Source organism: Geotrypetes seraphini, chromosome 7 (assembly GCF_902459505.1).
Source record: "Geotrypetes seraphini chromosome 7, aGeoSer1.1, whole genome shotgun sequence".
In the NCBI taxonomy this organism is placed as follows: Eukaryota; Metazoa; Chordata; class Amphibia; order Gymnophiona; family Dermophiidae; genus Geotrypetes; species Geotrypetes seraphini.
The window spans coordinates 7,301,144-7,327,327 of NC_047090.1; the positions used below are offsets into that span (position 1 = coordinate 7,301,144).

Sequence of the window (26,184 nt, forward strand, 5' to 3'; positions counted from 1 at the left end):
TGTAAGAAATCTAATTAAAAAAAAATCTTCCAGCAATCACGATTGGGAATCTGCAAAGCAAAGTTGCATTTGCTACCCAGCTTACTTACCCCTTGCAGACTTGCTTCCAAAGTCCCGTCTCTCTAAATCCCAAATAAATTCCCCTTACCGTGGCAGGAGCAACCATGGCATCCGTGGAAAAGTATTCAGAATCGTCGACATGAAGGTAAAGGTTGCTGCAAAAGGGTTCATTCAAAGGTGGGGGCAGAGTCGCTCTTACGGCAGAGGAGCCTTAAAACTGAGCCTAGCCAGCCTAAGCTGCAGGGTTATAACAAAACCAGCCCAGCCAGATGGCTCTCCGAGCTCGAGAGTAACCCCTTGCGCGCCGCGGCCCTCTTGGCTTTCAGCCGGGGAGGTCACTGCAGTGGCTGGACTTAGTCTGAGGTGGTTCAGCCCTGTTTTAGAAACACTTTCACCAAAGGCAAAAAAAAGAGCCGGGACTAAGTAGACAAACTTGAAAACAAGTGAACTAAGTCGTGGCTTTCTCCTCCAACTTTGATTTTCCACATTGAAATTGCCCCAATTAATACCATTATTTGAAGATAAACTCAAACAGCAGCTCTCAAACCGTAAATCCCAGCCATTCTTATGGGAGTCATTTCTTTGAATGATGACACTTTTCGGAGGTGGAAAGTGAGGTTCAACAGTTCACCACCTTTTAAAACTCAGGGCCGTGTTTGCAGTCTTTAAGGGGTTCTTGTACTTAACCCTTCAGTCAACCAAATTAGACCTTCCACTTGCTGTTACCTTCAAATGCCACCTCTAATGCCCCCTTCCACATCTTTTCATGCCTTCTGGCTGGCTGAGCCCTACTTTCTGCCCTCTCTTTTGGAAATCCTACACCCGCTTCTGCCTCAGTGGGACCGCACTGGTTCCCATCAGCAAAACCAGCCTGTGTGGGCTTCTCCACTGGGAGCCTCCATTGACGTCTGCTGAATCTTCCCAAAAATTGGCTGCTCTGGGTTCATTTCTGATGCTCCTACATTTTGCAAAGCACCCCAAAGTCATATAGGTAAATAAATCATAATAATAATCCACTGCAAAGAAGTGATGTCCCTCATGGTTTGTCTTGCGTTTTCAACACTTTTTATTTTCAGGGAAGGAGATCAAACCAAACGCATCTAGAAAGAAGGGGTAACCAATAGTATATGACTCTGCCCCCCCCCCCCCCCACACATCCCCTTCCTCATCTAAGGTTATACCAATCCTAAAGGGTGTCTAACGAGCAGCCATTTCAGACTTAAAAAGTACTGCTGTCAGTAAGGAGCAATGGTGTGTACTTTGCACCAGCAAGCAAAGGGTTAAGTATATCCAGGCGGCACAGAAGCAAGCGATGCATTGCAAGAGAAAGTGAAGCATGCTGCATGAAGTGCAGCTGATGTAGCTCTGTACACAGCCTTTTGCCCCAAAATAGAGAAGGACATGGGGGGGGGGGGATTTTTCCCTGTTCCCACAGGAACTCATTTTCCTGTCCCTGCCCCATCCTCATCCGCACAAGCCTCAAATACATTAAAATCATAAGTGTTCAAAGCTTGTGCAGTTAAGGCAGAGCTTACAGGGACAGCGACAAAATTCGCGGGGACAGGACGGGGAAATTGAGGTCCTGTGAGGACGGAGACACTGCACCACTCTAGAAATCATAATGTAGTGAAAGTGAGCCAAGTATGGGGCAATCCAGCCATTGTGACATCACTGATGAGGTTGGCTCTTATTGGTGGAATGAGGCATTATGATGTCACAATACCAGCTCTGCTTATCAGAGGCTGAGACTTTTCATACTATTTATTTACTCAATTTTCTATCCTTTCTTCCAAGTAGAGAATGGCACGGGGACAAAGTTTTCCCCATCCCCGCAGAAACTCATTTTCCTGTCCTGTCCCAGCGAGTTCTTCTCCTGTCCCTGCCCCATTCCTGCAAGCTCCGTCCTCATCTGCACAAGCCTCAAGCACTTTAAAATCATGAGTAGCACCATTCTAGAGCTCAGATTGTGATGTCATAATGTCTCATTCCACCAATGCCTAAGCTCCGTCCTCATCTGCACAAGCCTCAAACTCTTTAAAATCCTAAGTAGCAACATTCTAGAGCTCTGATTGTGATGTCATAATGTCTCATTCCACCAATGCCTAAGCTCCGTCCTCATCTGCACAAGCCTCAAACCCTTTAAAATCCTAAGTAGCAACATTGTAGAACTCAGATTGTGATGTCATAATGCCTCATTCAACCAATGCCTAAGCTCCGTCCTCATCTGCACAAGCCTCAAACCCTTTAACATCCTAAATAGCAACATTCTAGAGCTCAGATTGTGATGTCATAATGTCTCATTCCACCAATGCCTAAGCTCCGTCCTCATCCGCACAAGCCTCAAACACTTTAAAATCCTAAGTAGCAACATTGTAGAACTCAGATTGTGATGTCATAAAGCCTCAGTCCACCAATGCCTAAGCTCCGTCCTCATCTGCACAAGCCTCAAGCACTTTAAAATCATGAGTAGCAACATTCTAGAGCTCAGATTGTGATGTCATAATGCCTCATTCCACCAATGGCTAAGCTCCGTCCTCATCTGCACAAGCCTGTCTATTGCAGTGGTTCCCAACCCTGTCCTGGAGGAACATCAGGCCAATTGGGTTTTCAGGCTAGCCCTAATGAATATGCATGAAGCAAATTTGCATGCCTATCACTTCCATCATATGCAAATCTCTCTCATGCATATTCATTAGGGCTAGCCTGAAAACCCAATTGGCCTGGTGTTCTTCCAGGACAGGGTTGGGAATCACTGCACTAGACAACCACATTTAGGGTGCTGTTAATTTTCTTTTTTTCTCTCTCTCTCTCTCTCTTCATGTATTTTACATTAAGTTTTAAATGTGTTGGAAAATGTGCAAGTTTTCAATAACACCAAAAAGCAGTCTAGTTAACTTGAGGAGTACTCTTCAAAGCGTGAAGGGGCTCTAGGTAGGACCTATTTTTGAGATTCCTTAACTAAGAAGGTTGTAGTTTTCTTGAAATCTGGTGTTTATACAGACAGTAATTTCTCTGGAGACATTACATTCTTAGTGGCCAATAATATTCGTGAGTAGAATGTTGTATAAGGTACAGATTCCAAATTAGAGGCTCAGATACGTGGAAGAAGGTTAGATTTGAGTAAAATGTCTTTACTCACTTTAAATCTCTAGTTCATTCATTAGTAAATTGTTCATATTTAAGGATGCAAGGCAGCGCTCCTTATACAAACATAAAGCAATGGAAGTCTCTTGGAATAGCTGGTTTGGTCAAGTCCATAGTCCATTTTTGAGAAAGACATGGGGGAAGCCACTGCTTGCCCTGGATCGGTAGCATGGAATGCTGCTACTCCTTGGAATTCTAGAATCTTGTTACTCTTGGGATTCCGGAATCTTGCTATTCCTTGGGATTCTGTATGGAACATTGCTACCCTTTGGGATTCCAGAATCTTGCTATTCCTTGGGATTCTGTATGAAAAGTTGCTACCCTTTGGGATTCCGGAATCTTGCTATCCCTTGGGATTCTGTATGAAACGTTGCTACCCTTTGGGATTCCGGAATCTTGCTATTCCTTGGGATTCTGTATGGAACGTTGCTACCCTTTGGGATTCCGGAATCTTGCTATTCCTTGGGATTCTATATGGAATGTTGCTACTCTTTGGGATTCCGGAATCTTGCTATTCCTTGGGATTCTGTATGAAACGTTGCTACCCTTTGGGATTCCGGAATCTTGCTATCCCTTGGGATTCTGTATGAAACGTTGCTACCCTTTGGGATTACGGAATCTTGCTATTCCTTGGGATTCTGTATGGAACGTTGCTACCCTTTGGGATTCCGGAATCTTGCTATTCCTTGGGATTCTATATGGAATGTTGCTACTCTTTGGGATTCCGGAATCTTGCTATTCCTTGGGATTCTGTATGGAATGTTGCTACCCTTTGGGATTCCGGAATCTTGCTATTCCTTGGGATTCTGTATGGAACGTTGCTACCCTTTGGGATTCCGGAATCTTGCTATCCCTTGGGATTCTGTATGGAATGTTGCTACTCCTTGGGTATTGGCCAGGTACGAGGGACCTGAATTGGCCACCGTGAGAACGGGCTACTGGGCTTGATGGACCATTGGTCTGACCCAGTAAGTCCATTCTTATGTAAGTTATCAAGTTGTGTTAAAAATCTGACAATTTCCTGAGGGAGTCACCAAATAGCCCTTCTAGAAGCATCTCTCAGGCACTTCTTAAAAGAAGCCAGACAAAGTCTCATTGCGCCTCCAGAAAATACAGCCTAGACTTGTGTGTTTGAGTTTGGCCCTGAAAGAAATTAGAAATATCTGGAAGAAGTAGTGAAATGTGCAATGTTGGGGAATAAAAGCATTTAAAAAAAAACCCCAAACAAAACAAAAAAATTCTATGAACAACATACGTTTAGCAGTACCAGAAAGTACACGCACTGTTACACAGCATGCATGCATGCATGAATCCGTCATGTACATGTGCTCAACCTCAAGAAGCGCATAGAAAATCTTTGTTGTCCTGTTTCTCATGAGAAAGGCTTTTAAGGACATTAAAGGTGAGTTTGAGAAAATGATAAGAGTTTGCTATGCAGTGCAACCTTCGTAGGTCACATTTTCTATATACTGTGAATAGTATGTGGAATTTTTTTGATTATCTAGCAGAGATTAGCAATGATGCCCCTTCTTCCCCAACCTTTCCTGATTCCTGCTTGCACATTTATTTATTTTCGTGTTTATAGCCTGTGCTCCCCAGGAGCCCAGAACAGGTTACAAGAGTCTTCAGGGTCAATGAGACATAAGCTACAGGATCGATGTCATGCTATGGGATCAAAGACACAAAGGCTACAGGATCAATAACATACAACTTACAGGGGATTGAGATGGTTTTGATGGCATGCATGCTATGAGGAACTAAAGTATACTACGGAGAAACTAAGAACCCACATGCTTTGCTGGATCTAAGAGAATATAAGCAAATAGAGTCTCGTAATGGTTGTCTACATGGCTGTAATGGATAGGATTGGCCAATTTCCTTTCCATGATCGGTTCCAGCCTTTGTTAAGTAATCTCCAGTATTTAAACCAATCTTTTCTGATCTATTGGCCGTTTTGCAGTTTTCCGTAGTTGTTGGCAGAGTTTGGTCAGCACATTAAAACTACCTTCCATTAAATCAATTGCAATTTCATCTACTCTTCTGGCCTTTCTTTTTTGCTTTTGTAGTGACCTTAAAACAGCTCTAACACCTTCTTTCAAAACTAGGGGTTCTTCTGTGTTATCAATTTCCTGTATGGTCAACGTCTCTGTTCTACAGGTTTTCAGTATATCCCTTTCACCTTTGCTTGATCTGAATGCATCAGTCAATAGTTGCCCATTGTCACATTTTAACACGATAATTCATGGATGGAACTTTGTTTTTCTGTCATGGATTTGTTGATAAATAGTCCTCGTACTTCCCTCAGTTCCTTTGCGGAGGTTATTCTAGTATTAATCCTTGTCTTTATTTTTCCTTACTTCTTTCCTCTTCTATGCTATTTGTACCATTTGCTCAAATAACCATTTGGACTTCTTTGAGTTTATGATCTTATCTAAATTATTTTTTTGTCCTTTAGTTCTATCCATAATTCTTTTGGCTCCCTATTGAGTAAGTTTAACATTGCAAATTGTTTTTTGGCATTTTCCTGGACGTAAATTGGTACGAGTTCAAGGTCATATTTTGGTAGCAGAAGGGGTTGTTGTTCTTCAATTTAACTTATATTTTGCCTACAAGGAGTTCATGATTTCATCGTCAAAATAGACCTCCTGGAATGTAGTCAGTCTGGTTTCCGTGTTCTCTTTCTGGTGAAGTCTACATAACATAAGCATCACTGTGGCTGAATGAAGGAACTATGTGCAAAGATATCCCCTTGTTGATTGAATAAGCCACAACAGCAAGGCCTTCCATTGAGTTCATACTAAAATTTGGAAAGTCTTTTGGAAAATGGGCATTCCTGAGCATCTTATTACCGTACTCTAATGAGGAATCTTTACTCCGAACAAGAAACAACAGTCAAAACAGAGCATAGAGAAACAGACCTCGTTATCGCTCTTACTCTCTGTCTTCTTAATCTAACAGAGACTCGGCTTTTTCCTGAATATTCTGCTTCAATTATTGCTCTCTGTCATGATGGTTACCTTTTCCTGGTCAGAACCAATCCTCATTCTTCTTGACCCATCTTCTGCTCTGTTCATCACCACCTACTTCTTGATGTACTCTCTTCACTTGGATTTTGGGGCTCTCTTCTGTCTTGGGTTTCTTCTTTTCTTATCACACTTTTAGTGGATGTTCTATAACCACCTGAAACTGAACATGGCCTAAATCCATTTCTCCTCTTCATTCATTCTCTATATCTGAGGATAACACCATCATCTTTTATGTCTACTTAGCTTGTAAATGTGGAATCATCTTTGACTCCTTTCTCTCTTTCTTTGCACATATCTAACAGATTACTAAAATCAGTCATTTCTTTCTCTAGAACATTACCAAAGTTCATTCACACTCTCTTCACCTCCTATGTAGATTACTGCAACTCGCTACTCAAAGGTTTCCAATTAATCCATCAATCTGTTCAAAATTCTGATACTCAGCTTATCTTCCACTAGTGTTCAAAGATAAATATGAAAAAATAATTCGCCACACTAACATACGATCCACACAAGGCAAATTAGTGAAGATGTCTATCGCTAAATGAAGGAAAATGTCTCAGAACGCCAACTAAAGGAGATCATATGAGTTTTCACCTCTAATTTCAGTGGTGATGGTTATCTTTCATTGACAAAACTTTCTTAATAATGTATTTAATTTATTTTACTTATTGAAAAGCATGAAAATAAGTAAAATACATTATTAAGAAGGTTTTGCCAATGAAAGATAACCATCACCACTGAAATTAGGGGTGAAAACTCATATAATCCCCTTTTGTGGTGTTCCGAGACCTTTTCCTTCATTTAGTGATACCCTTCCACTAGTGTTACCACACTCATATAACCGATCCATATATAGTTCAACCTTTTCGTGTTGACTTACAAGTGAATTATTTCCGCAGCTTTTAAGTAAATCTCTTCTGTTTCCTCCCTGAGAATTCCATTCATCTGTTCCCTTCTGTACTGCTATCTCCAGACTCCGTTCCTTTCATCCCGCAGTGCTGAATACCTGGAACAGACTTCCCAAGTTGGTACATCATGTTCCATCTCTGGCCCTATTCAAAGCCAAGCTTTAAAAAAAACCCTTTTTGAGGATGCTTTTAACCCTTAACCATGTATTTACCCATATCTGTTTTACTCATTCCCATAATACATTAAATTCCAAATCCATTATTTGTCTTGAATAGATTTGAAGCTCTGGCAAGTATGGGAGACTCTTGGCTAAATCCTTGACTAGTGAACAAATAATACCAAACTATATCTCCACCACACCAGTTATACATATACATAATTTTTTTTTGTGGATCCTCAGATGGCTATCCAGAAAATTTAATGTAGAGTTAGCCCATATCTTCATTATTATTTTTTAAAATGTGTATCCCAATTGGTTAGTTAGAGAGTGGTAGGATGCCATTACTAGAATCCAGGCTTAAGTCTAATTTTTCATTCAAAACTTCAGAAGCAACAGAATTTAGATGAATAATCCAATGCTGTTCCTTCCTTAATAGATCTTCAATGTTACCTCCCTCCTACCTGATATGTATCATATCAATAACATGCCATTTAATATCTTCCAGAGTGTATCCCATCAATCACCAATGGTTTACTAGAGGAATAGTGTCACATTCAGTACTGACTCTGGATTTATGCTCTGTTAGTCGTGCTTTGATTGAACAAATCGTACAAACCACATACAACTTCTGGCACAGACATTTTATTAGACTAGCACTGGATTTTTCATCTAATTACAATTGCTCCTGAAGGTTTGAACAAATAATTAGACTTAAGCCCTCTTTTACAAAGGTGCACTATGCATACGCTAAATCAACGCGCACACTAACCGCTAATGCGTCCATAGGATAATATGCATGCATTAGCGTTTAGCATGTGTTCGTAAAAGAGGGGGTTAATGTCAATAGTGTATGAAGATTGGTTCTCAGCTACGTCAGCTGAGCTATGGGAAGGTCAGCTGATTTTGTTCTATGATGTTCTATGATGTTCTATGAAGGTCAGCTGATTGTTCTATGATGTTGTTTAGACATGTCTATGTTATATGTGATAATCGGAGAGAAACAAGATTTTATGTATATGGTATGGAAACCGCATAGTTGTATGCGGTATATAAATTTTTAAATAAATAATAAATCTGCCACCCTACCTTAGAGAAGAGTCTTATGCTTGGTGAGAGGCTGAAGTCAACAGAAGCACTGAAAGACCAGCAACAAGACAGATTGACTGAATTATATCAACCATAAAAGCCATTGAGTAGCTTTCAGAGACCACTCAAGAGTGAAACAATCTACATGGTCACCAGGAGTTGTTCTTGATTCGAAAGCAATTGGTGAATTTTTGGTCCAATTATTCTTTCCTTTGTCTTTTAATTCATTTTGTGAACCGGATCGAGTCCTATAGTTGGAATGGCCCGGTATACAAAACTAAAGCTTGGATTGGATTGATGTATTTGATCTTGAGGAATTCATGCACATTCATTTTCACAGAGCATTTATTTTACAGATAGTTTATAAATTGAAATAATAAATAAAGTGTTACTATTCAATAAGTGTCTTGTAAGCCAGCCACAGCCACAGGCTGAACTAACCTCAGATATCAAATGCCGGGGCACGCGTGGCTCCCAGCATTGTATATCCGGCTATGTGAGTTGACCCAGAAGTTGACCAGCCTCCCCTGCCTAGTTAAACTCCTTTCAATATCTACCCCCAATTCCCATGAGTACTTCTAAAAGTTCTGTCATGTGCAATGTGCTGTTTCACAGAGAAAAAGGGTCATTTTCAGCCAGAAAATATATTTTCATAGAAAGCGTGGTGGGTACGTGAAGGTGGGAGAGGCCAAAAGAGTAACAGATTTCAAGAAGGATCCATATGTGCAGGGATGTGACATTGGCAAGACCCTGCCATGTACTGTCAGAAATGTCGGTCCATGCAGGGCTCATGTGTCTTCTGTCTACGCACATCTTTTTCCCCCATGAAACTATTGGCTTTTGCAGCAGTGCCACCTTATGGTTGAAATGCAGTACTGACTGGGCAATGTTAAGAAAACGAGCCGTCAAGTTAATTTAGCCCTATGTCTTACTGTTGATGCCGTCTTCAGGGGAAAACATTGCTGGCTTTGCATGTTTTCCATGCCCTAGTTATAAAGAGCAACATCAAATAATACCTCATGTGATTATATTAGTAAATCACCATTAATGAAAATAATTTCATGAGATTTATGGACCATCATAAATGAAGGAGGGCATCGAGTTGTATATCTCTTTAGCAGTTTCATCATCATCTGTCAACTTGTCCAGAAATGATGTGTTTATGAATTGAATAGGCATAGAATGGAGGTAATGGGCATGCAAATATTTTGCATGCATATTCAGTAGGGAAATCCTGAAAACCTGGCCAGTTTGCAGCCCTCAGGGACTGAGCTTGAACAGACTTACCCTAGAGCAGTGTCTCTCAAACTGTGTGCCATGGCACAATGGGGTGCCCGGAAGAGATTCCAGAATTAAAAATTCCCTTCATAAGTATGCACTAGACTAGATGACATGTACATCACGTACACATGAGTCTGTCGAGGTTATGAGCGTCTGCCCAGACAAGCATCATTCTTTGACGTGATTGGTCCTTGAAAACTAACGACAAGTAATTTTAGTTTTTATTTTTTATATTTTTATGCAGTGGTTATCCTAACTTGAGCAACAAAGCAGTCGAAGCTTTGTTACCATTTGGATCTTCTTATCTTTGCAAACTTGGATCTTCAGCTCTGACAGAAATTAAATTTTTAAAAAAGAGAACGACTGCATATGGTGGATGATGAAATTCATGTGTGCTGTCGACTATCGAGCTGCGTTTTGACTTAATTTGCACTCAAACACAAGCACATCCATCACATTGATTAGTGAATCTATTCTATCTACTTTAGTTTCAACGCTGTTACAATTTACCAATACATAGCTTAAAGAACTTTGAAGAAACAACTCTCAAATTTAATTTTTTCATTGGTTTTGCAATTCTATCATTTCAATTATAATGGGCCACAAAAAGCCTTTGCTCTGTTTAGTGTGCCGGAGCTAAAAAAGTTTGAGACACTGCCCTAGAGCAATGGCTCTCAAGCCAGTTTTTGGAACATACCCAACTACACTGGCATAGTAAGGAGATGGAGGCAAGGGAGGCGGTCCTCCTCTGGCACCATGTTGCTGGGGGCACCGAAACACCTGCTCCTTTTCACCCCTCCCCATCTCTTCCCGTTCCTCTCCTCCATACGCGCACCCCCTTCTGTTCCCCCATACCTCTAGTTGAAGTTGTTCACGGCAGTCAACGTGCTCTTTTTGACACTTTCAGCTCTCCCACCGATGTCACTTCCGGGTGTCACACATAGGAAGTGACACCAAAGGGAGAGCCTATGGGGTCGTGAGGAGCATGTTGTTGACCGCCGCGAGCAACAACTTCAACTAGAGGTACGGGGAAGGAGCGGTGGGATCAAGGAAGGAGCCACTACCCAACTAGTCTTGTTTTTAGGATACTCACAATGAATACGCATGGCTTAAATTTGCATGCGCTGAGACCCAATATAAGCAAATTTTCTTATATATATATATGTTCACCGTGGATATCCTGAAAACTCAACTGGTTGTTCCAAGAACAGGTTTGGGAGTACTGTCATAAAGATATTTGGGTACCTTAAAGAACTAAATAATGCTCAAGTAATCAACATTTTTCAATAGAAAAGAAGTTCTACACTCAAAAGTCATGATAAAAAGTTGGTTCGGGGTTGATTTAACAAATAACTAAGAAAATATTTCTTTGTAATGAGGACCTACTCGAGAGAGGACGGGTGAATTGATTGTCAACGGATTTCAAAGAATAGAGTTTACATGTTTTTCTGCCATTAGGTGGCTGTATACATAGCAGCCAGAAGCAAACTATATAGTTCAGTCACTAGTTGTCACTAGAGAATGACACGGGGACAAATTTTTCCCCATTCCTGCAGGAATTCAATTTCCCTGTCCCGTCCCCGTGAGTTTTGTCGCTGTCCCTCTCCAAGGGCTCCTTTTACAAAGGTGCATTAGGGCCTAACGCGCAGAATAGCGCGCACTAGCCACTACTGCCTCCTCTTGAGCAGGCGGTAGTTTTTCGGGTAGCGCGCACTAATCCGGTGCGTGCGCTAAAAACGCTAGCGCACCTTTGTAAAAGGAGCCCCAAGTTTCCAAGTTTATTAAAATTTTGTTATCCCACCTTATCAGATATCAAGGCGGCTTTACATAATAAAAATAAGCATAAACAGGGAGCTAATATACACATTAGGACTTAACATCAAAGAAATATCAAAAGATGAACTACCTGGACTAACATGACTGACCTAAACAGACTATTCTAAGCACTAGAGCTGCTCTTTGAGTCGCTCTTTAAAGCTGAGGGTGCTCCTTATCTTAAAAATTTAGATTTGAGGTTTATATATTTTTGGTGGAGTCTAGGGAGTTAACTTTCCAGCAATGCCCTAGGGCACGCCCAACTTATATTCTGGTGACCTAAACAGACTGACAGAACTACAATTGATTGAAAGGAAAGGACAAAAAAAAGGGAAAAACAAAAGGACAGGGGAACAGAGGGTTCAGCCAGGAAGGCTGGACTAGTATGGGATTAAAACAACCTTAAAAGGACGGTCATACTGCCAAAGCATCTTTATAAAGCATGGTTTTTAAGCTAGTCTTAAAATTGTCTAATGTTGTAATCTCTCGTAAATAAGCCGGTACTGAGTTCCAGAGCAAGGAGTTAATATATCTTAATGATGGGATTGCAAGCAAATTTTTGGTTTGATGATCGAAGAGTACGTTGAGAGGAGTGGGGTATTAGAAGTCTATTGATGAATTCAGGCTGCCCTGCTTTTCTGGTTTTGAATGTCAACAGCATAATTTTATAAGTGATACGGTGCTTGATAGGAAACCAGTGTGCTTTGACCAGAAGAGGCGTGACGTGATAAAATTTTTTTGCATTGAAAATGATTTTGATGGCAGTCTTTTGGACTATTTGAATACGCTAATTTCTTTCTTTGTAATTTCCTTATGTTGCTATAGTCCAAACAAGAGAAAACTAAAGAGTGGATGAGAATGTGAAGGGAAGCTTGGTCTAGTAACTTAGCGAGAGATCGTATCATGCGGAGACGGTAGAAGCATTTCCATACCAAAGAGCTGATATGATCATGGAAAGTTAGTTTCTCGTCAAGGGTGATTCCTAGAAGCTTGATGGTTCTAACAGACTGGACTGGGGTGGACCTAAATTCTATAGGAGAAAGTAAGGTTAGACCATTCTTGATTTGAAAAACCATGGATTTAGTTTCGTTTACATTAAGCGATAGCATATTAGAATTGAGCCACTTACTTATTTTCACCAACTTTTGATTGATAGTAGAGATGTCATCAGGATTAGTGAGATCAATTGGGTGAGTTAGTTGTATGTCATCAGCATACGTTAAAACGGAAAAGCCAATGGACTGCCCTAGGGTAATCAGAGGGCCCAGGAAGATGTTAAAGAGAAGAGGGGATAGAATATAACCTTGTGGAATATCAAAGTCATTAGGAAAGGTGTCAGAAGAAGAGCCGTTGAATGAAACTTTTGATGTATGGTCTTTGAAATATGAGATGAACCAATCTAACACCTGATCTGATATACCTATTTCTTGAAGACGGTTGAATAGTAATCGGTGATCTATAGTGTCAAAGGCTGATGACAATTCCAAAGATATAAGAATGACTGAGCTATGATGATCCAGATGGTATATGATATTAGTAACCAGTCCAATAAGTAAAAGCTTTGTGGAGTGATGTTTTTGGAATCCAGTTGGGTTTGGGTGAAGTACATTAGTATTTTCCACAAAGTCAGAGATTTGGGTGAAAACAACCTTTTCGGTGATTTATGCTAAGAAAGGAATGTTAGAAATAGGGCAATAGGTAGATATTTTGGCTGCACTAATTTTGAAGTCTTTGATAGAAGGATAGATGATCGCCTCTTTCCAGGATTTTGGAATTGAGCTCAGGGTAAGGCTTGTGGATATGAAACCGAGTATGTGGGGACCAAATATAGAGAAATGGCATTTCAGAATGCATGGGAGAATGGTCTCTATGCTAGAACCCTTTATGTTCATAGTATTAATAATCTGTTGAATCTCCAAAAGTGAAGGGATCTTGAAACGAGACACATTTGGAGAAAGATAGACCAGGTATCTGAGGATTGGTAACAGACGGGGCAGTAGAGTTTGTATGAGCCAAGGGTTGAAATGTTGCTCTAATTTTCTGAATTTTGTCTCTAAAATGGTCTGCCAAGGATTGTGCAGAAGGTAAATGTAAAGAATCAGAATGGATTTTGATGGTTTGAGGTCAGGGAATGGACAATTAGATTCAGTTAGATTGTTTATTTTCTCATCTTTTCTCTTTTCTTACTTTTCACTCCCTTACAGCTCTCTTGGTACTTTAGTTAGATTGTGAGCCTTCGGGACAGTTAGGGAACTTCTAAGTACCTTTCATACTTATAATTTTAATGTATATTTTCTGAAAACCGCTTAGAACCTAACGGATATAGCGGTATATAAGAAATAAATTACATTACATTACAATTCTATAGAGGGTCGCATTGAAAAATGCTTGAATACCTGAATAAATTCATGTAAATTCCTGTAAATTCATGTAAATTCATGTAAATAAATTCATGTAAATTCATGTAAACTGCTCTCTCCTGAGAGAGCAGTATAGAAAAGTGATGTATCTGATCCATAAAAGGTTCCCAAACCAGATTCTTGATGCTCTAGTGTGGGTATAGGACACACACATGTGCTCATTCAATCACACTCGCATGCATGTGGTTGCCAACGGAAGGTGAGTGTGAAATTATGTGCCAGCACCATCCAGGTGATGAATTTTCTGGTCCAGTTTCAGGTCCTGTACCTGGATCCATTCGAAATGTATCTGTTTAATAAAATGAACAGCCCCGTGTGATGTAGCGTTAGCCAGAAACAGCTTCAAGCTATGTACAAAGGGCCAGATTCTATAAACGGTGACAGTATCGGCAGTCGCCATCGAAACAGACCCCCGATTGCGTGTCAATCACGCATCTGCGCCGTTTGTAGAATTGCGGCTGTTTTTGCAACCCAGCATTTGAAAAGCCTAGATTTAAGATGATATATATCGCACCTACAGGGGCACTTAGGGATGCCCAAGGCCACTTCTGGCGCAAACCACGCCCTCGTTGGCCTTAGGTGTCTTTAGGCGTTCCTATGCGCCTCAGTAGGCGCACCTTAGAATGGCGCCCCATGCACACATCCCCTTCCCTTTTCCCATACCTTTTGAACTTTTCTGCTGCGAAGCTGATCTTTGGAAAACGTAAATTTGACCATGTGACCCCTTTGCTTCAGAGTCTTCATTGCTCCCGGTTTATTTTAGAATTCAATTGAAATGCGCTTGCATTTCTTTTAAAATTCTACATGGTATCAATAATCCTCTTATTCCTTTATTTTGGAATGTTTGCCGATTCCCCTTTGCAAGAGGTATCCAACAATTTAAACTCTCCCTTCCTTGTAAAAAAGGGATTCGAGGATTCAATATCTTCAGTCAATCTTTGGTCTTTAAATTCTACCAACTCTGAAATAATCTCCCCCTTTTTTTAAGGAGTTCCAGTTCGTTTCAATTTTTCCATAAATCTTTAAAAACTACTCTATTTGCCAAACATGTTGAAAATTAATTCTTTTGAAATTTTGCTATTATCTTCTATTTATCAGTTGGAAATCATTCCCTGTTTATTTAATTGCTGTAAACCGAGTCCAGCTTTCTCAGAATGATACAAAGTTAAGTTTCAGTTTAATATAGCTCACCCTTTGACATCACTTCCTAGACGCAGGTCCCGTAAGTGATGTCAGAGAGAACACCGATGCCAACGGGGAAGTAAAAAAAAAAAATTACGGGGGAAGGCAAGGATGCACGTGCGTGGCAAGGAGAGGAGTGGGGGGGGGGGGGGCAGAGAGGAGGAGGGGTAATGTGCCCTTAGGAAAACTGAACCCGGGGAGGACCCACACTCACCTTATTATGCCATTGGACTTGAGCATATTTAAGTGTTCCGGTTTACATGTGTAGAAACAAATACTACGAAAACAGAGAACTACCGTAGATATTCAAAGTGATTTAAATGACCAAGAGAAGCTTCTGGCCATTTAAATCTCTTGCGGGGACAGTGCGCTATAAAGCAAGCTTCTTTAGAACTTATAAAAAGTAGAGACTGGCCCCTTGAGAAAAAGTGAGAAATCCCATGGAGCACTGCACTCGCTAGAAATTAGAAAAAAAGATCTGTCGAAACAGTCCAAGAGAGGCATCCTTTCATGTTGTCTCTTAAGTGTGCGTGGCTCGTTACTACAGAAATGCTTATACATTCCAGAGAAGAAAATAAGCTTCCTGAACGTTAAAATGGTGGAAAGTGCCCAGACAGACTACGGTAGCATCTTGCTTGCAGGAGATGAAACAAAGTGCTGAACCTTCAGAGTTGAAAACTAGGATCAGGAGACGTACAAGTGAGACTGATGCAGGAATTAGCCCAAAGACAAGGGTTGCCATTGGCTGATTGCTGTTTCCAGGAGACGAGGCCTGCATAACTACGGCAGCTTAATATTATCAAGACCACACCTCTTGTATCTAGGGAGCAGGACATCCCTGGGCTGTCTTGGTGACGGTCTTGCTAATGGGAACTGAAGTAGGAGTAATCCCTTAGGCTTTTAAGATAATTCGCTCCCGAAAAAGTCTTTGGCAAGGGAAGGGGATGCGTTAAAATAGAAACAGCTTACTAAACAATGTAAACAAACAGCTTTCCCAAGTCTCAGGTGATGGCTCTGCCTTCTCTAATTCTTCAGAGTGTTCCACGTTTCCATTCACGCTTAGTGAGTTCAATTAAGGGGGGGGAGGGAGAAACATTTTTAATTTGCTCGTTCGGAAAGGTTTCCAAGGAAGGGAAATACTTCAGACGGGTTTGCGTAAGAGTTGTGACTAATGCCAATGGTTTATAAAGACTCAGAGTGGTTAGTCATGACAAGATATTGTACTTGAATGGGATTGGGTAACCAGGTAGAATATGCCAAGACACTATCATAGGACCTCAGGATGCTATCTCTGAGGTAAAAAGACGGATTAAAAACACTACAGAGAAGCGATCCACAGTGGCAAAACAGGTGATAGGAAGTCTCGTGAGTACGTTCAGTACTCTAATTACCGTATGTAATTATGAAGAAGGCATTTGTTAAAACATTAATATGATACTACTGCTTATCAAGTATTCACCTAGAAAAATAATTTGCAAATAATAGAATGATGGTGACTTTTTTTGAATTTTTTTGGAACCATTTTGTTTCCATACTGCTCCATGAAAGGTAACAAATCCTATGACTCAGTATGTTGAAAGGGATTCCAGTCATCTGTCTACTTGGTATGAGGGAAAAAGTGGCAGAACCGTATATTAAGGCTTTTTTGCACACACGAGAATTCATTTCCAATGTTTATTAATACCTCTCATTCATGGTACATGTAATATGAGATATATTATGCAGAAGTTTCTACTAAGGGAATGATCAAGCTTACTCAGGGTATCCCTGCTACTCCACTCTTAATTAAACTTCATTGGCTTCCAATGGAAGCTAGATTTTGTAAACTTTGCACGTTTATTTTTTTGCTATTGTATGAGTTTGATTAGTATCTGTATTAAATTGTCCTTATTTTAGTTGGACCTTATGAAGTTTTGATCAATTGATGCTTAATTTTCCCTCAAAGGTGTAAGCTTTAAAAGGATCTCGTCTACTTTTTCATATCAAGCAGCCTTGAGATGGAAGTCTTTACCAAGACATGGATATGTGAGGTTTTGTAAAAAGTTGAATTTTATCTTTTTTAAAGATGTTTCTTAATTCTATTTTAAGGTTTAAATATCTATCCTAGTGCTCTACTAGTGGTTTTGAGGTTTGTAATTTGCCCTGAGCCAAGCTTGCTGGGTGATTGCAGGATATAAGACCCATTGTTATTTTGTTTACAACGCTCATCACCAGCAGCAACGAAGACCTGCTGTATCTACTGAGAAAAGTCAAAGCCGAAAGTCTTAACATGGGATTAGAACTGAACATAAGCAAGACGAAGGTCGTGAATGTGGAAAATGATGACGATTTTGAGCTTGAAGGCAATAGAATAGAAGTTGTAAAGGATTTCAATCGCATGGGCTCTTTTGTAAATATGACCCTTGGAGGGGCATAATCAAGACATATGTATAAGTCCGATTTGGATGCATGGCGCTAAATGCTCAAAGTCGGCAGTGGATAAATGTCCATTCTCGAAAGGCAAATCACTAAGCGTCCAAAATATTTTTTTTTACGAAAATCGTCTATCTGTACAGCGAGGCGTTCAATCGTCCAGACCACCAGTATGTGTATCTTTATAGCACATTTTTGACCAAAAATTCATCCAAGTCCCAAATGTACAGAACAAGACCATTTGGGTATGGGAGAGGCCAATATTGTGATGGACTGGCCATCTAGACTTGGCAACAGGGCACTGCTGTGAACTTCACAAAAAGGGTGCCAGATAAACTTCTCACCAGAATTCCCTTAGGTAATGGTGAGCCGCCCCCCCCCCCCCCCAATACCCACCTGTCTACAACCCCAATAGCTCTTATGGCTGCAGGTGGCACCTACATGGCTTTCTGAACATGTTTCCAAAGCGTTCATCTTGTCTCATGACGTCACACATGGACTACTGCACTCTGCTTCTCATGGGCCTCCTGCCGAGCCCTCTTTCTCCTTGCATTCACTTACATGGCCTATCTTCCTTAAGTATTGCTAGGACCATGTAACTAGAAAATGACATGGGGACCGTTTACCGTGGTAAACCGTGGTCACTGCAATAAATCTGCAGGAATGGAGACATTTGCAACTGGACAAGACCTTTCACCGCCCTTTGGGAATGGGGACAAGACCTTTTACCGCCCCATGGGAGCGGTAAAAAGTCTTGCTCCTGTAGTAAAAAAAATTGTGCCCGTGTCAGACTCGGCATCTCCTCCCCAGCTCCTCTTGCGCCTATTTTACCTTCAGGAGCCAGCCATGCTACGATGAAGACAGAAGGAACCCAAAACCAAAGCCTGAGACCAATGTGATTTGAAGAATAAAATTACCAGACAACAAAAAGAAAAAAAATAAATTTATTTTATATTTTGTGATTAGAATATTTCAGATTTGAAATATGTATCCTGCTAGAGCTGGTATTAGACATAACTGGGAACCGCAAAGCCCAGGCTGTGCTTCTTTAGCTTCCAGCTGGCTTAGGGCTCTCTCTGACCAGGGGGCAGTTGCCCTAGTTGCTCTCCCCTAATACTATTCCTGCCATGTGTGATTGAAGTTTTCTGTTAGTTGATTTTTCTGTGTAGCATTCTCTAGTAATTTGGTTTGTTCAGTTTTCACAATAGTGGAGGGGATATTTGTGAAAGGGAGGGGGAGACAGGGGTTTTGTTGATCCTTGCTCTGTATTATTTGTGTTTGTAAAATGACAATTGTACAGAATATTGTCTCTTTTTATACTTTAATAAAATAAGTTCAGTATAAAATCATAACTATTCGAGGCTTGTGCAGATGGAATCTGACAGGGCAGGGACAGGGACTGAGCTTGTGAGGCAGGGACGGGGACTGAGCTCATGGGGAAGGGCCAGGACAGGGACTGAACTCGCAGGGATGGGGATGGGTACGGGGCAGAAACAGTGATAATTTTTTTCCCATCCTCTACACGTAACCCTTTGTCACATCTACTATGCTTCAAATTCATTCACTCTGCAAAGTCCTCATTATGCATGTTCTGTTTTCTCTCTCTGTGCTCTTCCTCCTAAATCCTGTTCGTATGTTAGCCCAAATCTGTGTCCTTCTCTTCCATTGCCACCTCCCGACTTAACCTTTTTCCACCTTGTTGCTTCATACATTTGGAACAGGCATCCTGAATATATGTATAAATTTGGTCCAGAGCATGATATGCAGAGATTTCAAGGAGGTATGTCCTAGGCATGCCTTAGGCCAGGGGTGTCCAACCTGCAGCCCCGGTCAAGGGCGATGCAGTGTTTTCCTCTGCTGCCCCCGGGTGTTTACTGTCTTGCCGGCTCCCTCCTCTGTCTTTCTGCAGCGTTTGCGTGTTTGTGCGACCCCCAGAGACATTTTTTTCAGCCAATGCAGCCCAGGGAAGCCAAAAGGTTGGACACCCCTGCCTTAGGCTGTTCTTAAAAGCAGATGCGAATTCTCTATTTTATAGTGGCAATACCATTTACCTGGCATTGCAGCACTGAATAGCAGATAATTTGCCAACTGTCCTCTTTTTTGGATCTGGCATTGGAGGCGAACCGGAGAGGAGAATTGGGCTTACCTCCGCAGGGTTTAAAAAAAACACAAAACCTCAAAATGCAAATACTTTGAAGTTAGAACTTTATTCTTTCATTGGCTTCCCTTGGACATTCAGGTTGTAAAATCCAGCTCTTAGTGGTGGCACTTGTGTCAAGAGACCATACCAGGGGGTGCTGAAAAGTTCTCAGCCCAACCAACCAACTCACTAAATTCTGAGCCTTATTTTGCCACTGGAGCTGAAAAGAGTGTTACGTTATTTCATTAAGTGCCAATTTGCAGAAACCAAATTCTCTGTTATGACATTGTTTCAGATCATTGATTGAACCATATCCAGGTCATTCTCTTCTTGATTGAACTGAGAACTTTTCAGCACCCCCTCGTATGTAGTAAAAGTATAGGACAATCAAGCCCTTGTGACATCACCGATGAGGTTGGCTCTTATTGGTGGAATGAGGCTTGATGATATCACAATCTCAGCTCTGGGTACCGAGAAGAGAATGACCTGGATATGGTTCAATGAATGATCTGAAACAATGTCAAAATTGGAACGTAACAAAATAAAATAACACTTTTTTTCCGCTCGTGACAAAATAACGCTCGCAATTTAGGAAGTGGGTTGGTTGAGCTGAGAACTTTTCAGCACCCCCTGGTACATGTCAATGGTTTATAAGTGCTGCTGCTTACATGGACAAATTCCCAAGTGATGTTACTCTTTTTTTTTTTTTTTTTTAAATGGCGTCCTCTGATTTATATCTTATTGAAAAACATGTATTTCTCCTGTTGCCCTATACGTAATTGACAAAAGGCTCTACAATAATTTAGAATGTACGGTCCACAATTAGAACACAACTTGGTGATGTGTCGAACCTGTTCATCGTGTTGGTGGAATGGTTCATCTTTTTTGGCTCTTTTGAGCCTGAAAATTCATAGCCTCTCCTTTCAAAATCAAATATGAAAACCAGGCCTATAGGGAGACCATCTTGCACCTCCTGATAGTCTCAGCAGGTGCGAGAATAGAAAAGTGTGATGTAGGCAAATAAAGGGCACAGCTCTTACCCCAAATTTGTAGAGGCTCTAGTTTATCCTCTTCTTCCTTCTGGGACAGTGCTGAGGGGGTATTTGCCCTTTTTTCACATCTTTAGATCCCTCCTCACTTGTGCTGAACAAAGATGAAGACTGTGCAGAAGTTTAAGATAGTCTAGTAGACGAAGACTGATCAGGGATTGATAGAAAGCCCTTCATTGATCTCTCTGATGTGTCCAGAGGCCTCACATCCCTGTAGACGAGCTCCAAGCTGGACATTAATGTGATCTAGAAAGTAATGATACAAAATTAGACGTAGCCTAATTTTTTCAGGCGGTATGGAATATGGTACAGGAGTCTTCTATCAGGTTTCATGCATCCCTTTACCATGAGAAGGTCAGCACTGATCTAGTGCATAGACAGAAAATGACAGTAGATGAGTCATATGGCCTATTGAGTCTCCTCTTCTACACCAGTGATTCCCAACCCTGCCCTGGGGGACCTCCAGCCAGTCGGGTTTTCAAGATATCCCTAATGAATATGCATGAGTGAGATTTGCATATAATGGAAGTGACAGGTATGCAAATCTCTCTCATGCGTTTTCATTAGGGATATCTTGAAAGCCCGATTGGCTGGGGGTCCTCCAGGACAGGGTTGGGAACCACTGATCTACACCAATGCTTAGCTCAGTAATCCTTTCTTCTCCCTCAAGGATGTAAATTAAAGAGCTAAGGCCGGTATTGGACAGACCTGCAAGGTCTTTGTCCCATATTTGGTGTAGGATGGGCTGGGGTGGGCACCAATGGGAACTCCACTACTTTGGAGGATGTTAATGGCCAGACTTTACGGTAAATATCCTGCAAACAACGGGATGGTTGGATAGGCTGGAGTGACGGCATTCAGCATTTGGAACCTTTACAGTCTATGACCCAGAAATACCAAAGAAGAGACAAGTTCATTTAATCATGTATTTTTAATGAGAATAACTAATGGACAGACTGGATGGACCATTCAGGTCTTTATCTGACGTCATTTACTATGTTACCTGGCAGAACCCCAAAGAGTAGCAACATTCCAGAGCTGAGATTATGATGTCATAATGCCTCATTCCAGCAATGCTTAAGAGCCAAACTCATCAGTGATGTCACAATGGCTTGATTAGATGGAACTTCAGCATTTGGAACCTAGGACAATACCAGGTGGTCTTTACAGTCCATGACCCAGAAATATCAAAGAAGAGACAAGTTCATCTAATCATGTATTTTTAATGGGTATAACTAATGGGCAGATTGGATGGACCATTCAGGTCTTTATCTGACGTCATTTACTATGTTACTATGTTACCTGGCAGAGCCCCAAAGAGTAGCAACATTCCAGAGCTGAGATTGTGATGTCATAATGCCTCATTCCACCAATGCTTAAGAGCCAAACTCATCAGTGATGTCACAATGGCTTGATTAGATGGCAACTTCAGCATTTGGAACTTAGGACAATACCAGACTTTATAGTCTGCGGCCCAGAAGTATCAAGGAAGAGACAAGTTAATCAAATCATGTGTTTTTTTTAAACGAGTATCACTAATGGGCAGACAGGATGGACCGTTCAGGTCTTTATCTGCCATCATTTACTATGTTACTCTAAACATGTTCCATGCTTTCTTAAATGAAGATAGCTCTCATTGTCTCTACCAAGGTGGGGGTGGGGGAACGGTCCGCTCCGGGCGCCATGTTAGTGGGGACGCCGGCACCCCTCCTCCTCTCTGCCCCCACCCCCCACCTCTTCCCACTCCGCCCCTCACCATGCGTGTGCCCCCTTCCCCGTACCTCTGGTTGTTCACTTCAACATGCTCCTCGCAACCGTGTCGTCTGTCCTGCTGACGTCGCTTCTGGGTGTCGCGCATTAGGGGTCGCGAGGAGCAACTAGAGGATACAGGGAAGGGAAGCAGGTGCACGAGCGCAGCAGGAAGGATCAGGGAAGGAGTGGGGTGGGGGGCACCACCGCCATGAGCGCCTCTCACCCTCACTACGCCACTGTCTCTACCACCACTTGGAGGCTGTTCCATATTTCCCAAAAGAAATAAGTCTTCTAAAGCTCTCCCTCTTCACCTTCATTTATGCCTCTTTATCCAGGGCTTCTTTTCAATTGATAGAGGCCTGTCTGCTGTGCAGTTATGTCATCGAGGTTTTTAAATGTCTCCTTCCTTCTCTTATCTCACACTTCTTCCAAAAATATATATTTCTCCAAAACGCCCCCAAAACCTACTGGGCCCAACTGTATACCATTCTAATAGCCCTTATGCCTGCAGGTGTCACCTATATGTGGGTACAGTGGAATTTGGGGACGTTTTGGAAGGTTTTCTAAAATGTTTGATTATTGCAGAAAAATGTCCAATCATAAGCCCACTCTAGTCTCATCCAAACACGCTTCCGACAGGCACCCTTCAGATTTAGAAACATTGCAGACGACCACCGTAGAAATCCATCTAGAAAATATGTTTTGAAAATAGCGATGTGGAAGAGTTTGGTGGGGAAACACCCATCTGCCCCATTTTTGGAACCTTTTTCTTTGTCGTAAATAAGCCCCAAAGTAATGTCTGTTGACCTATATGTTGCAGATTTGGATGTAGCCATGATGTGAGTCTTATAAATGATTCTTATACTATAATTGTGCAATTAAATAAGAGTTGCAGCAACAATAATTTGTTGACCAACCATTTGCTTATCAGTGTGTGAGTTGCCCCTGGTTAACTGACCTATGCTTTCTCCTCTCCTCTCCCCAAACACGTACCTTTCGTGCCTTCAACGTGATGTCTTGGCTGGGCTCCTGTACCAAGCACATGTGGCCTCACATCTATGTATTTGTGTTTCCACTGCTCTTCTTCCCCGACTGCCGTTCCGATGCTCTTGGCAACAATCTGGACTTCCAGCTACCTCTCCTCCCTTGTAACAAAACAAAAAAAACAACAACAACCAATACTGTTGTAACTTCACTGGAAATGTCCAATTAGCTCTTTTGTAATCCGCCTTGAACATAAGAACATAAGAAGTTGCCTCCGCTGAGGCAGACCAGAGGTCCATCTCGCCCAGCGGTCCGCTCCCGCGGCGGCCCATCAGGCCCATTGCCTGAGCAATGGTCCCAGACTATCCCTATAACTTACCGCTACTCTTATCTGTACCCCTCAATTCCTTTATCCTCTAGGAACCTATCCAAACCTTCTTTGAAGCCTTGTAACGTGCTCCGGCCTATCACAGCCTCCGGAAGCGCGTTCCATGTGTCCTCCACCCTCTGGGTGAAAAAGAACTTTCTGGCATTTGTTTTAAACCTGTTTCCTTTTAATTTCTCCGAGTGCCCCCTTGTACTTGTGGTTCCCCATAATCTGAAAAATCTGTCCCTGTCTACCCTTTCTATACCCTTCAGGATCTTGAAGGTTTCTATCATGTCTCCTCTAAGTCTCCGCTTTTCCAGGGAGAACAGCCCCAGCTTTTTCAGTCTGTCAGTATATGAGAGGTTTTCCATACCTCTTATCAGTTTAGTTGCTCTTCTCTGATAAGAGGTATGGAAAACCTCTCATATACTGACAGACTGAAAAAGCTGGGGCTGTTCTCCCTGCAAGGTATAGGCGGAATAGAAGTCCCTAATGTAATGTAATGTAATGTAATGCCTTGAGCCAGGGAGGCTATCTTCAGGGACACATATCTACATCTGTGGAACGAATGTTGACCTTCCTATTTCACTTGCAGTATCTGGTGGAGCCTCTGCACCCCTACAGTCCCCAGAGCCTGAGATCAGAGTTCCCTCAGGCTGTTCACTTTTCTGGATGTAAGAGCAGGGTTCTTATCAGGCCCTATCTCCTGGAGCATCCATTCTGCGTGAGATACTTGGGGCAGGTGTGCAGGTAGGTAAGTCAACATCTTGTTAGGTCAACGAGCGTGTGAGTAGACTTTTCTTAAATCTTTCCATTTGGATTAGTTTGAGAATGGCCTAAATACAGAAACCCCTCTAGGTCCAGCTGATATGTGAATGATGTCATAAGAACATAAGAATCGCCTTACTGGGTCGGACCAACGGTCCATCAAGCCCAGCGGCCCATTCTCACGGTGGCCAATCCAGGTCCCTAGTACCTGGCAAAAACCCAAAAGAGTATCAACATTCCATGCAGAATCCCAAGGAATAGCAAGATTCCGGAATCTCAAAGAGTAACAAGGTTCTAGAATCCCAAAAAGTAGCAACATTCCATGCAGAATCCCAAGGAATAGCAAGATTCCGGAATCTCAAAGAGTAACAAGGTTCCGGAACCCCTAATAGTAGGAACATTCCATGCTACCGATCCAGGGCAAGCAGTGGCTTCCCCCATGTCTTTCTCAATAACAGACTCTGGACTTATCCTCCTGGAACTTATCAAAATCTACATTAACCGCTCTTACCACATCCTCTGGCAATGCGTTCCAGAGCTTAACTATTCTCTGAGTGAGAAAATATTTCCTTCTATTGGTTTTAAAAGTATTTCCCCGTAGTTTCATTGATGTTTTCATATGTGCTTCATGCTATAATTTTACCATCTATTTAGTGTAGGAGAGACGTCTGATGTGACTTCCCCCTTCATCTCGGTATCTCTAATAAGATTGATCGGCTGCTAAAGGTCTATCCATGAATTTAAAGCGGTGTAAAGATTAATAAACCATAATTTTCAGGACCAGTTTCTGGCTATTACTGCTGGAAATTTTCTGATTAGAATAAGGCTGATTCACTCAGGTGTGTGAAGAACAGTGATACTCATTTGCTAACCATGTAGCTAAGCTGTGCGAGCGGAGTGCCAAAACTGTTCCCAGCCCACCGTCTCGGGGGTGCCAGTGGGCGAGTTGTACAGGTGCAACTAAAGGTCAGACAGCTAAGTGACTTAATTTAGGACGAAGTGCCGCGCTAACATAAGCCACTTACACGAACAACAGCTGCACGTCGGCAAGTGCTGCCCGCATATATTTGGTGCCGCGGCTTCTCCCGATAGCGGTGCTGGATCTGTGTGGTTGGAAAAAGAAACCGCCTGCTGCGGTTGGGTCTGAATTTTGATCCATAGGGTCTTTGAGTGTCTGTAGGTTACAGAGGACTGTCAAATGGCTCGAAACATGGATGAGCTTTGCTAGGCTTCAAGCTGTTCCAGGGGTTGGCGCTGCCAGAGCAGCTCCGCAGATTAAAAAAAAAGCGAGGTGATAACGATGGTGCAGGTCGTCGTGAACTATTCAGAGAAAGGGAAGAGCCAAAACACCTGCGGGGAGGGGAGTGGCATGGCTTATTTGAAATGTGAGTCCTCAGACACTTCGCTTTCACCAGAATGAGGCATCTACCTGTCCGTTTGTCCATCCATACGCAGGTTAGGAGGACCCTCCTGTATGGATGGATTTATTTACCTACTATACTGCTCTTTAAATGTAAATAATATAGCCTAGTGGTTTATTTATTTAAAAATTTATATACCGCATAAAAACTATGTGGTTTACAAAATTACATGCACACATATTTAAGAAATGCTAAACATTTACAT

At 41.8% G+C, this 26,184-nt stretch overlaps 1 protein-coding gene across 6 annotated transcripts in view; it reads right to left on the bottom strand.

Moving 5' to 3' along the window:
- NTF3 (neurotrophin 3) overlaps positions 1–26,184 on the bottom strand; it is a 212,218-nt gene that overhangs the window by 86,521 nt on the left and 99,513 nt on the right. For 3 of the 6 annotated variants that reach the window (XM_033950725.1, XM_033950726.1, XM_033950723.1), the window contains exon 2: positions 20,679–20,933. Coding sequence is in view for 1 of the 6 variants with exons in the window: in XM_033950721.1 (XP_033806612.1) it covers positions 149–166 (18 nt within the window). In the remaining 5 variants the exon portion in view is untranslated. Of the gene's footprint in view, positions 1–89; positions 260–20,678; positions 20,934–23,432; positions 23,585–26,184 lie in introns of those variants that run through there. The other 3 variants (XM_033950722.1, XM_033950721.1, XM_033950727.1) reach the window with 3 other exon arrangements.